Source organism: Malus domestica, chromosome 06 (genome assembly GCF_042453785.1).
Source record: "Malus domestica chromosome 06, GDT2T_hap1".
NCBI lineage: Eukaryota > Viridiplantae > Streptophyta > Magnoliopsida > Rosales > Rosaceae > Malus > Malus domestica.
The window spans coordinates 19,783,994-19,796,446 of NC_091666.1; the positions used below are offsets into that span (position 1 = coordinate 19,783,994).

A 12,453-nucleotide genomic window follows, 5' to 3' on the forward strand; every position below is an offset into this window, starting at 1 on the left:
TATAAAAATTTGTCTCCCTCTCGTACATTTTTCCTTAGTCAATTGTCAAATGAAACTAAACCAAAAAGCTTTCAATAAGCTAGTGGCAATCCATTATGGCAGGGAGCAATGAACAAAGAACTCAACGCCTTAAATGATAATCACATCTGGAGTGTTGTCAAGCTTCCCTAAGGGAAGAAAGCTATGGGAAGTTGGTGGATTTACAAGACTAAATTTCACTCTGATGGTGCAATTGAAAGGCATAAGGCCAGACTAGTAACTAGAGGATTCACTCAAACATATGGCATTGATTACACGGAGACATTTACTTTAGTTGCCAAGATAAACACTGTGAGAGTTCTACTATCTGTGGCTATCAATCATGAATAGCCCTTGTTTCAAATGGATGTGAAGAATGCTTTTTTTTCATGGTGATCTTGAAGAAGAGGTATACATGAGACTACCACCAGGACATCCCCAAGAGAATAAACCCAACATGGTCTGCAAACTTCACAAGGCCATATACAGACTCAAATAATCTCATTATGCATGGTACTCCAAACTGAGCTCAGTTATTGAAGCTGCAGGATTCAAAAGAAGCCATGTTGATTCTCCCTTATTTGTTCGAATTGGTTCAACTAGTAAGCTTATGGTACTTATATATGTTGATGATTTGATCATTACAGGAGATAATGTTGATAAACTTAATGCCCTCAAGCAATCAAAAACTTGGGAGTTCTCAAATACTTTCTTGGGATTGGGATAGCTACTTCTATTAAGGGCTTATTCTTAAATAAAAGGAAATATGTGTTGGATCTCATTGATGAGGCAAAGATGATGGACTTTAAACCTGCTCGTACTCCTCTAGTCAGCAAGCTCAAGTTGGATGTTGAAGGGGAACCTTTATCTAACCTTAGTACCTATCAAAGATTAGTTGGGAAACTCATTTACCTCACTATTACAAGGCCAGACATTGCCTATGTAGTGAGTCTCATTAGTCAGTTCATGCACTCTTCTACATCACTTCACTGGGAAATTGTCAAAAGACTACTCAGGTACCTCAAAGGCTCGGTGGGAAAGGGCATTCTCATGAAGAAAAATGGTACAAGTCACATTATGGGCTATAACTGATGCTAACTGGGCAAGTAATGCCCTTGATCGCAAATCTACCACAGGTTTTTGCACCTTTGTTTGAGGTAATCTTGTTACATGAAAGAGCAAGAAACAAGTTGTGATAGCTAGGTCAAGTGCCGAAGCTGAGTATCGTACGATGGCATCCACTGCTTGTGAGCTTATTTTGTTAAGAATTCTTCTTTCAAACCTTGGTTTCTCAAGCACTTAACCAATGTACTTACACTGTGACAACCAAGTTGCCATGCACATCACGTCGAATCCTGTGTTCATGAAAACTAAACACATTGAAGTGGATTGCCACTATATCCGTGCCCAAGTTCAAGCCAAATTGATCAAAACTATTTTCACTCGAAGCCATGACCAACTTGCAGATATTTTCACAAAAACCCTAGATTCTACTCAATTTCAAAGGTTGTTGTGCAAGCTTGGATCAATCAGTCCCCTTGATCCAGTTTGAGGGGAAGTGTTGAAAGATGTCACTTAGTGAATAGGGTACAAGTTGCATCTGCAACTCCAACTACTCACATGTTGAGTTGCAGCCGGCATTGTGCATCATTTCCCTAGTTTCAGGGTTTATGTTCACCTAGAAACTTGTAACTAGGATTAGACTTGCTTTATCTTTCTTGTAACTTGAAATTAAGATTACCTGGTTTAACTAATGGTCCATTCAGTGGCATGTTGATGTTGTTGTCCATTGGCTTTCAGCCTTGTACGGTCTCTAAAGAGAGAGAGAAAGGAAGAAGCGAATTGGAAATAGGGAAATGAACTTAGTGGATAAGTTCGTTAAAAGGAGGATGGGGATGAATGCGGGTTTGGTCAAATCTTACCTTCCCTCACTCGCTACGGCGCAAAGCGGTGGTTCGTCAGATCTAATTTACAGATAAAGATGGTTGAGCGGAAGCCTTTCTTTTGGAAATTGGGAATTAGGGTTCTAAGCTGGTGGTGTATTGGTTTGGGGGCGCATACAGTTCATTTGGTTTTTCTTAGTTTTTCAAAAATTTTAATTTTTTTTAAATTTGTTCTTCATTCCACATGTCAATTAATGGGAGAATCCATGTGTTTAATGATGCCAGCATGGAGTTCAGCAGGATGAGTAATGGGCCTTGCATTTGCCACAAATGCTGACAATAAATTGACGGAGTTCTTGTATTGCAACGAATTCATAGTTGAGGTATGACATTGTAATATTTAAAAGATAAGGTTTGAGCTTGTTAGGAGAACCATAGTTGAGTTGGTTTATTGTAATTTACCCAAATCTATTCATTAACTCGTTATTTTCATGATGAAGATAAGATTTTCAATAAATCTAGTATATTGCAATCACCCAAATATATTGTTCTAGGGATAGCAGGGACATCCTTATTTATAGCTATTACGGTTTCCTCCACTACCGCCCATCATAGTAATTGGATTCATACACCTAATCACGTAAAAGGCTGATTACCTGCCTATTAAGCAACTTCCCTCTTATGTGATTCGTAACATTACCTTGTTCAACATGGCTCTTAAAGGTAAAGTATCTAGAACCCTCACATGAGGGCATTAGTGGAGGAGTGCACTGGTTCAGTATTTTCAACAAATTTAGCATTATGAGTTTCCTGTATTTTGGTATAAGAGTTAGGACAGTAGAATTTGTAGCCCATGGACTTCTCTAAATATCCAATGAATTTGCAGCTCATTGTTCTTGGATCCAATTTATTTCCCTGTGGATTTGTTAAGTGGTTAGAAAACCTATCTAGTTACAAGTACAATGCAATACGGTCCTTCTCTAATACAGTACAATTAATCACATTGTTTAACGTTTAACTAATAGATTGTTTCACATTTACTAACCATTGTGATACTTCTTCATATGATTCAATTGAATATGATTTGGAACATGTCATATTCATGTGCTTTGGGCAAAGACTCCCGAACCACATCTTAGAGTATTCTCCTCCCACCATGGAAGTTTAGAGATCTCTTGTTGTGCATTCACATGCCTATATGACTAGATGGTTTGACCCCAACAATGTTATGGACACTCTAAATGGAATGTCTTTGACATATCCAAAGATTAAGGACCTAACTGTTAGACAACTATGATGCCTCAGGCCAAAGGTCTAGTTTGCATATTGCAACTTACGAGTTCTTACGTGACATGTATGTTAGAACTCACTTATGATCGTTGTGTGCTTGATTACCCTTTCGAACACCTATGTGTTTGTTTTAGTGTCCAGCACTAAATGACTCGAGACTAGTCATACTCTCGCTTGAGTCAATTAACACATACTAAACTTAACAGATTGTTAATGCCCAATTGACAATCTTATGGCTATGAATGTTTTAGGAATAAACAGAAGAGAAATGTCTCATTAATCTAACTTACTTAGATCACTTCTCTCTTAGATCAAATACATTCCTTGGATTCCCGTATTGCATAAACACATGACACAATAAATAGTAATTAACAATGAGCTTTGCCCTTCCACTAACCAAATAAGAATTTAACATAATGACTATTCCAAAAACAATTACATCAAATGAGTGGCTTTATGGGCATACTTTCAACAATCTCCCACTTGCAATCAAAGCCACCTTCACATGTATCTAATACCCATCCTTGCCATATGGCGGTCAAGCTGGACTTGAAGCATTGGCTTAGTCAATGGATCTGCTATATTATTGACTAAGGCAACCTTGAGGATGTTGAATTTATGCTCTGTAACATATTTTCTAACCAAAATGCTTATTCTTTTGATGAGCCCTGGGTTCCCTGGGTTAAGCTATCGCCTTACTATTATCACAATACAAAGTTACTAGTGATGTAATGGTTGGAACCACTCCAAGTTTAGTAATGAGCTTCTTCATCTAGAACGCTTCTTTTCCGACGCAGTGACATATTCTGTCTCTGTCGTGGAATCAGCTAATACATCTTACTTTTTGCTCTTCCAGCTGACAGCCCCACTATTTAGAGTGAATATATATCCGAAGTCAGAATTTCCACCGTCAACATCAGATTGGAAATCTGCATATGTATAGGCTTCCAATCGCAACTTTGTAGCTCTTCCATAAACGAGGAACATGTCCTTAGCTCTTGAGTACTTAAAGACGTCTTGACAGTTGCTCAATATTCTCATCTTGGGTTAGACTGATATCAACAAGTAATGCTCATAACACAAGTGATATCAGGCTTTGTGCATATCATGGCATTAGCATACATGAGGCTTCATATGACAGAAGCATAAGGAATAGCACTTGGCAACAGTGTTTCAGTGAAATCAATGGAAAAAATAAATAAATAATATGAAAATACAATATCAAAAAGCTATTAGTTTATTTGGATGCTTAACAATCAGAAGGCTAAATGGTTTTTCATGACATGTGTTTACTTACACGATGGCCCCGTTGGTTAACGTATTTGAGCCGCGCTTGTGAGTGCTTGTTGGGTAGCTACCGTAGTTCGATTCCAAAGACTTGCTTTTTCAGCCAGAAGATAAAATTAATGGAATGACACATCAAAACACCAAATTGTATAAGGAGTTTAGCATTAGTCATCGATGAACTTGTGGACGATTATGAACCAGTAACTGGCGTGTGAAGTCCACACCAGTAAATGAGTGCCAATAGTTCACGAGCATGACACTGAAGCAAACACATAAAGAGTTGATCATAGACCTGAATTGTATGATTGTTGAGCATAGGATGATTGAAAGCACGTCGTTTGTAGATATCAATGCAATCTACAATATCACCATGTTCAGTATGTTGGCGGACAAAAGATAAAACAAAGATATTATTACAAACCAGTGAATTCAACATATATATAAATTAGTGTGTCAGCATCTAATTAAAACAGTTTCATTACCCGAAAACATCTTGATTTCAGGTTTACTGATAAGTTTAAGCTGTAGCTTCAGGTATTCTTCTTTTGATAATCTTCCCCAGTCTTGGAAGGGACCTGCAACAAAAAGGGTAGCAAAGTGTTGCCAGAAACATAACCATCAGTTTGTTGGAGTTTCTTGGCAGCCATTCTCATAGAACCAGCTAGCGTATGTACTTCTGAGTTTTGGTGTAATATGAAAGCAGGCAATTATATAACAGAGCCCTAACAATTAGTGTTCAACTTACCTAATTTTCCTATTCAACATGAATATACATTTTAGCCCAAGTTAAATGTACAGAAACTATTTGTACCATTGTCAGCAATAAATACCTCTCATACATGGAAACATAGATGGGTTCCGAGTTTGCTTACCAAAAGAAGAATAGGGTTCTTATTCATTTACCCAAAAAGGTTTCTAATTTAGAAAACTCTAGCATTCAGTAATTAAGCTCTCGTCCACAGAATCGTACAGTTTGTACTTATACCCAGACTAGCAGGTGTTCATGAATAACAGGTTTAAGTTTCTGATGCATTAATAAGTATCCTAAAGAGTGTCAATCTAAGAAAATTGAACGACACAATTGAACGGAAGCAATGAATACATGGACAACTCAACCTTTTATAGTATTCCTTTCTTTACTTTGTTTCGTTAGCTAGATTGAAATACATTTTTGGCTTATTCCATCGACACTAGACCACAGACAAAGCATAAGGCTTGTTATCTAGCTTGATATTGACCTCCCCTTACAGAATAAAATGACACAAATAGCTAGTAGCTACAAGAGGTTTGATATAAACTATACAGAGTATACTCAAAATTTGATCCAAGGGTACCTCATACCAATCTTATGCAGGTTAGAAAAGATGATTCCTTGATCCAGCTCCACACGTAGCAACCTTGTTTTTGCATGCTTGTTCAAGGAGTCATAAGACAATACTCAAGTGGCTTGAAACCAGTTCTTCCAACCTGCCTGAGTTTGCCAAATTACCTTGGTCCAACTCAGACCAAAGCTAATATACAGTGGCAATATAAATTTTCTGAAGGGTTGTTAAAATATGGTTTCCATGATCAATTCTTCTAAAACACCTTCAACCATCTTAAAAATGACCTCCTCAGAATCATTCCGGAGATCTAGCCATGCCCCAGAGCATGCTATGTCCTTTTCAACAATTTGTTGCAACTTCTGTGGCGATGAATGTGGTAAGAGGTACCGATCAACAGACTTCATCACCTCATGAATCACAGTATTCTCGGAAAATTGTCTTGAGGCAATTGGCTTGATAAATGACACCCAAGGGGAGCATGGAAGATGAGTATGATATACCTCGACAAGGACTTCATTTATACAGTCAAGGAACAGCATACAATCACTATTGAATTGGTTAGCCTGTAACTTTACTGCATCAAACAAGAATGGATCAAGCAGTTGATCTGATGAATGGGGCATCAGTGAGAGCTCATCCCAATTTGAGGTGGAAGCTTGCAACACTGCCTTAATGTACTCGGAGATAACTTGGTGTTCCCTCAAAGAAGAAGTTTCAGGGTCCAAATGGGACCTCGTAAGAGGATGAGAATGGTGCTCTTCAGCTGCAGAAATGGATGCATGGTTTACCTCAGTCAGACTCACATGAAGTGGATAGGGGAAAAAGAAAAGAAAGGAAAAATGGTAGGTCTTGATGAAGGCTTACCAGGTTCAAATATGGTGCTTGCAGGACTGGTGGCATCTACAAAATACTGCTCAAGCACAGAAACTGGACTTGGCTGCTCTCGTTTATCTTTGATGTTATCAGAATCTTCCACCCTCTGAATACTTGGAGTTGATGAGAAAACATCTGGTGAAGATGTTAATGGCTGATCCTCAAAAGGATTAGTTTCTCCTTGGTATGTAGCATTACTAGTCTCTATGGTATTGGTCTTCTCCGTGCTCTCTGGTTTGGATAGAACTTCCAAACAACTAGTTTCCCCTGAGTGGATAGTATCCTTGACTTCTATTGTAGTTACTTTGTTTGTGCTGTCCGATTCAGAGGGAAATTCTAAGGAATTTGTTTCTCCTCGGTGCATGGTGGAATTACTCTCCAAAATTTGGACACAGCCTGCAGAAGATTGATTATTAGCTAAGAAAATAGAACATAAGTACATATCAAATAATGAAAAATATGTAATTAGTAACTCCATACCTTTAGGCCTTGATTTATCTCCCAGCCCTTTGATGTCAATATTTCGCAGTATATCAAGAACTTGCAATTGATCATCAAGTTTCTTATTCTCAGGCATGGCCTCTACGTCCTGCCTCAGTGGAGTCGAGTAGCAGGTTTTCTTTTCTTTCTGAAGCCCAGACTTGTTCTCATATACCAGTTGGTAATTGCTGTAGGGTGAAAATCGCGTTGGTTCATCAACAAATGTATTTTCCCAGTCCCTCTCCAGACTGCGTGTAGGCAAGAAGTCATACTCAGGAAATGATGCCACCCCTTCGCAGGTTTTTGGCGTCTGTCTTACAAAGTTGTTCTTATCCTTGTTTCCTTTCATTAACAATTCTGCAAAAGTTTCAGATTCCTTTTTCTTTGGTTGGCTAACAAGTGAAATGTTTGGGTTTTGAAGGCCAGTTCCCCTGGTTGATGCAGTTTCACATCCAATGCTTGATTCACATTCATTCACCTTGCCTATGTTGCTTCTGTTCTCGATATCAAAAGAAGACTTGCTCAGTACTTCACTGTCAGCAGAATTAATGGTGCTAGGTGAATTTCTTCTCATGATCTTGACACCTTTTCCTTTAGAGTCTTCTGAGCCTTGGCAAGGAGATATTTGAAGTGTAGCATTGATTGTTTTCAAGTCCTGCTCTTTGCTGCTTACCCCTATAGCACATCTCAGTTTCCTCTTCATACGGCTGAGGGAAAAATTTGCAGGCCTCTCACTTTCCCCATCATTGTTAAAGCTGTAATAAGATTGCATAGAGGAGCAAGAATAGATACCGTCTGAAGAATTTTGCAATCTTGGTGGGCCAGCTTTTAAAACTACTTTTCTCTCTGCAAAATCAGAATAGCTACTTTCCTGAGATAGGTAAAAATCAGAGGAATTTAAATTGTGAATGCCGGAAGGACCTTTAGATTGCCTTGCTTTACTTGTCCTACATTCTGAAATGTTCTCTTCACAGACAGATTTACTCTGATGTTTTCTTGTCTGAGATTCTCGGGGGTCCTCAATGTGTTTAACTATCAGAGAGTTCGGGTCTTGTAGGAGTTCTACAAACAATTCTTTATTCGAATTCAAAATCTGCAATGCATCTGATAATTGTTTAGACTGGTGGTTCACCCCATCAATGATTTTCTGACTTGTGATGGCATCCGCTGCATTCATCTGTACCGGCGGATGATTATTTTCGTTAATCTGGTCATACTTAACGTAATCAATACTTTTACAGCCACATCCTCGTCGCTTTTTTCTATGCACCTCGTTGCTTAATACTTCCGGCAATGCTGCTGAGCTGAGCTTATTTAAAGGTTTTTCCGCTGAAGTTGAATTAGAAGGTTTTCGATGCTTAGTGTCATTCTTCAGACCATGAAGAGGTATATCATGAGATCTCTGACGATTATTGCTAGTCTTTCCATTATTCTTTGGTAATGAACCAACAAATTTAGAATCAGATTGCAGATGTTTCACTTGATCAGAGGCAATGTTCTTATTCAACCGCAGCTCAGTGGACAATTCTTCCCCCTTAAGCTTTCTTTTACTTGCCATATCCGAATCAACTGTTTGAGTTTTGTTCTTCGTTCCGACCTGGAACAATTGAAGTTGCAAATCAGCTAATTTGCTTTAGCGTATACTATGTCAGCAGTCAGCTGTGTGAGAGAATATTAAAGAAAACAGAACAAAAAATGAAGGAAACTTTGTCAAACCACGAATGTTCTCAAACTCCGAAATTTTGTCTACCATTAATATTTCTCCCAGATGCTTTGAAGAGCCTATTAATATATCAGTTCCATTTGTTTCTCTTGCCTAGTACTCCAGTAATTGATCAAATAGCATATTGGCAATGTATGTACACACACACACACAGAGAACTCAGAAGAGTCGAAACAGAAAAACTAGCAGACATCTGGAATCATAAGAATCGGTCTTTTGAACCAACATTCAGGTACGTGAAAATATACACCAAGTTTGATTGTAAAAGTAGACCGGTGGAACTTACATCCATGTTTTCGCACTTCTCATCTATTTTGTTAAGCAAATCAAGCTTGGTCCTTAAATTTCCATCATCTGCATACAAAGAAAAATTATGAATCTCTTCAGTACTGCAGAAAAATAAAAAATTCGGAGTATGTCTTATTCAGTACTTTTCATTACTCAACAAGTCTATCACCAGTTAGCAAATGACCAACTTAAACCAGAAATAACTAAACAACGTTCAATTCACAGTTGTGGATGCGGTAATTTGTAAAAATGTAGCAACCGGGTGAGTAAACAAAGGTCTTAAGAACTTGCATTTGTGATTGTGCAATATGATTGAAAAATCCTTACCAATTCTCTTTAAATGCCTCCTGTGTGAAAGCAGCTTCTTATTTGAATGACCTTGACGAAAGTTAAAGAGGCCATATAAATGCCACATGCATCCTGTCTCGTACTTTTCGCAAACCATAGGGCTCTTTGGCATAGGGCTCTTCGGCATAGGACTTCTCGGCGATGTCATCCTTGCCATGATGAGTGAGATTGGGAGAGCTTGGCTATAGAAAATAACACCAAATTTACGTCACCAAACTAGAGATTGTGCGAGGACGAACACCCAAGTATATAACATACAAGTTTTAGTCATTTCAAACCAGTGACCCCAATAAGAATGCAGTTATTTTTCTCTTAGGTTGCATATAAACACACAAAGAATGACATGAACTTAACCAAGAAGAAATATCATATAAACATATATATATATATATATAGACATATATATACACACACACACATATATATGTTCAAAGTCGACAATTGCGGACCCTGATCTGATCTTCTATAAATATATGATTGTGATGTAGGTGCAGCCTGCACCATAGTCCATGTTTGTGTCCTAAATTTTCTGTGTCCCACCATGTGAGTGTTTTTTCAATAATTCATAACGATAGGGATTTGTTTATTCAGAGATTAAAAAATAATAATTCAAATCCCCATGAAATATATGACCACTATGTTTGGATGAAGAAATTTAAAATTACTAAGGAATTTTAAAATGACGGAAATTGAAATGACGGGATTTTATTTTCTAGAATTTGTGAATTTTGTTGTTTGGTTAACCTAAAAAAACAATGGAATTGAAACAAAATTTGTTAATTTTAAACTCTCAATCATAGAAATTGTGAAATGACACCTATTTGCATGGAATTTAAACTTAGATATATTTGGATGAGGAAAATAAACTTGAAATTTGAATAAAAGTCAGAATTTATAAATTGACATACACCAATTCCCTGGTTTGGATTCATAAACATAGAAATTTAGAATTTCCGCGTGGAAAAAAAACTTAGAATTTGGGACCTCCAATTCCCAAGTTCAAATTTCATGTAAATAGGTGTCATTTCCCAATTTCTATGATATAGAGTTTAAAAATAACAAATTCAGTATTCAAATCCATTGTTCTTTTAGATTAACCAAACAAGAAAATTTACAAATTCTAGAAAATAAAATCTTGTCATTTCAATTTCGTCATTTTAAAATTCCTTAGTAATCTTAAATTTTTTCATCCAAGCATAGTGTAAAAGTTTAAACAAGTAACTAAATTCACTTTTTCAGCAGTTCATTAAAAATTAAGGAATAGAAACAGGAAAACGAGGAAATTCAAGTCAAAATATCTTCTACTATGTGTTGCCTCAATTCTTGCTAGCTAGCTGCCTCCAACTGTGATTAGCTCTTGATTAGCTAAACTAGTAATTAAATTTTGTATAAACAGGTATCTTCTGTTTGTTTCTAGGGAAAGTTTTTCCACTGAAATTCTTGTCTAGAAATCAAACCAAAAACATGACCATGTAACAAAAACTTGCATACCCAAGATTTCAAATTTCACAAATATCAAGTAAACTGAAGAAACTTGGACAGAGAGAGAGAGAGAGAGGGTACCTGAAAAAACTTGAGAAAAAAAAAATGGAAGCTTTATGCTTTTGGGCTGAGCAGAGAGCAACTATATATAAATTTCAAATCTTTAACATGAAACTGAATTAATGGCAAGAAACTCAGAAAGAAAAATCTCAAATGGGAGGTGGAAAACCTTGAAGAATAAGAAGAATAATGGAAAATTATTGTGAAAAATATGGAAAGGGAAAGAAAGAAATAGAGATAAAAATAAAAGCAAAGGATGTGAGAGATTTTATGGTGAAAGTGACTGGTAATTTGCAATTTGCATTGACAACGAGGATGAAGACTCGGGAGGAAAGCTTTCAACTGCAGAAAATATTAAGTTGGGTTGCTTTCCACTTCCCTCTCTCTCTCTCTCTCTCTCTCTCTCTCTCTCTCTCTCTCTCTCTCTCTCTCTCTCTCTCTCTCTCTGGCTTTCTGCATTTCCAACTTCAACCGTCATCCGACAGACTCATCACCTCCTCTCCTCCTATTTTTTTTGTTTTCATCAAGACTCTCACTTCACGTTAAGCTAAAGAAAGATAAAAGATGTCTCTTCTTATAATAAGATTGTTCTGCTATAAGCCTATAAATGCTTTGTTATATTTTTTGATGTTAATGTTTACAAAAACAATGATATTGTAAATAGACGGCCGTTGGACTTTTACAATGTTTTTTTAGGGAGGTTCCACACTTCTTTTTACCTTCCAGATCTTCTTTGTTAATTTTTATCATTTAATCTTCTTTATTTCATTCGATCTGAAAACCGTGTTAATTTTTGTCATTTAATCTTCTTTATTTCATTCAATCTGAAAACCGAAATTGAGGTGTGTGTAGAAGGTTAAAAGGTGTTTGTGGATAGCAACACCATTTTCTTATATACAAGATAGTTCACACTAAGGTCTCGTTTGGTATAGATGATTTAGGCTAGCTAAGCCACATAATTAGTCCATTATAGTAATGTGATACCATACTTGCAATTCACGAAAGTTGAAACCAAACTTCTCACTTATAAGTGATGAGAAATATCATTAAATCATAATATTAGTGACTATTTTATGAGACTTACTAAATTAATGATAGAGGTTTCCTTCATTCTCGAGAGGAAGAGGTTAATACTTTCATCGTACCTTATTGACGTGGCATCATTTCAATCTATAGTGTCATAATCAAAATTATTCATTCTCTTTATTATCATAAAAATCAAATCTAGAAAGAAAAAAATCATTCAATTTGGAGACCATTTAGTAATCTATACAAATCAAAGAAATTGATAGTTTATCATTAGGATTCTACTTCATAATATAATTCTCGATGTGTTCAACATGTATAGATGGGTAAACTGTATCCCAATTGAATGAATTTTTCTAGAAACTATCTT

At 36.6% G+C, this 12,453-nt stretch overlaps 1 protein-coding gene across 7 annotated transcripts; it reads right to left on the reverse strand.

Moving 5' to 3' along the window:
* Positions 1 to 3,553: 3,553 nt before the first annotated feature.
* Positions 3,554 to 11,642, reverse strand: LOC114825646 (uncharacterized). Of its 7 annotated transcripts, XM_070823518.1 has the most exons (9): positions 11,079 to 11,635; positions 9,495 to 9,697; positions 9,166 to 9,233; positions 7,157 to 8,753; positions 6,668 to 7,072; positions 5,820 to 6,566; positions 4,961 to 5,053; positions 4,489 to 4,737; positions 3,554 to 4,243 (listed from the first exon to the last, which is right to left on the reverse strand). In XM_070823518.1, the coding sequence occupies exons 2-6, from the start codon at positions 9,670 to 9,672 to the stop codon at positions 6,028 to 6,030; spliced, it is 2,787 nt and encodes a 928-aa protein (XP_070679619.1). In that variant the 5' UTR covers positions 9,673 to 9,697; positions 11,079 to 11,635; the 3' UTR covers positions 3,554 to 4,243; positions 4,489 to 4,737; positions 4,961 to 5,053; positions 5,820 to 6,027. The 7 variants fall into 7 exon arrangements, with proteins under 7 accessions (XP_070679619.1, XP_028960499.2, XP_028960496.2 ...); XM_029104666.2 differs by having other exon boundaries at positions 3,554 to 4,737; positions 11,079 to 11,642; XM_029104663.2 differs by having other exon boundaries at positions 3,554 to 4,835.
* Positions 11,643 to 12,453: the final 811 nt, after the last annotated feature.

Bases quoted from the DNA above. Each gene is read 5' to 3' on its own strand.
- LOC114825646 (XM_029104666.2), bottom strand. From the start codon at position 9,672: ATGGCAAGGATGACATCGCCGAGAAGTCCTATGCCGAAGAGCCCTATG. The intron at 8,754-9,165 runs GTAAGTTCCACC...CAATTGTTCCAG, and splicing joins AGAAGTGCGAAAACATGGAT to GTCGGAACGAAGAACAAAAC. The intron at 6,567-6,667 runs GTAAGCCTTCAT...CCATTTCTGCAG, and splicing joins AAGCACCATATTTGAACCTG to CTGAAGAGCACCATTCTCAT.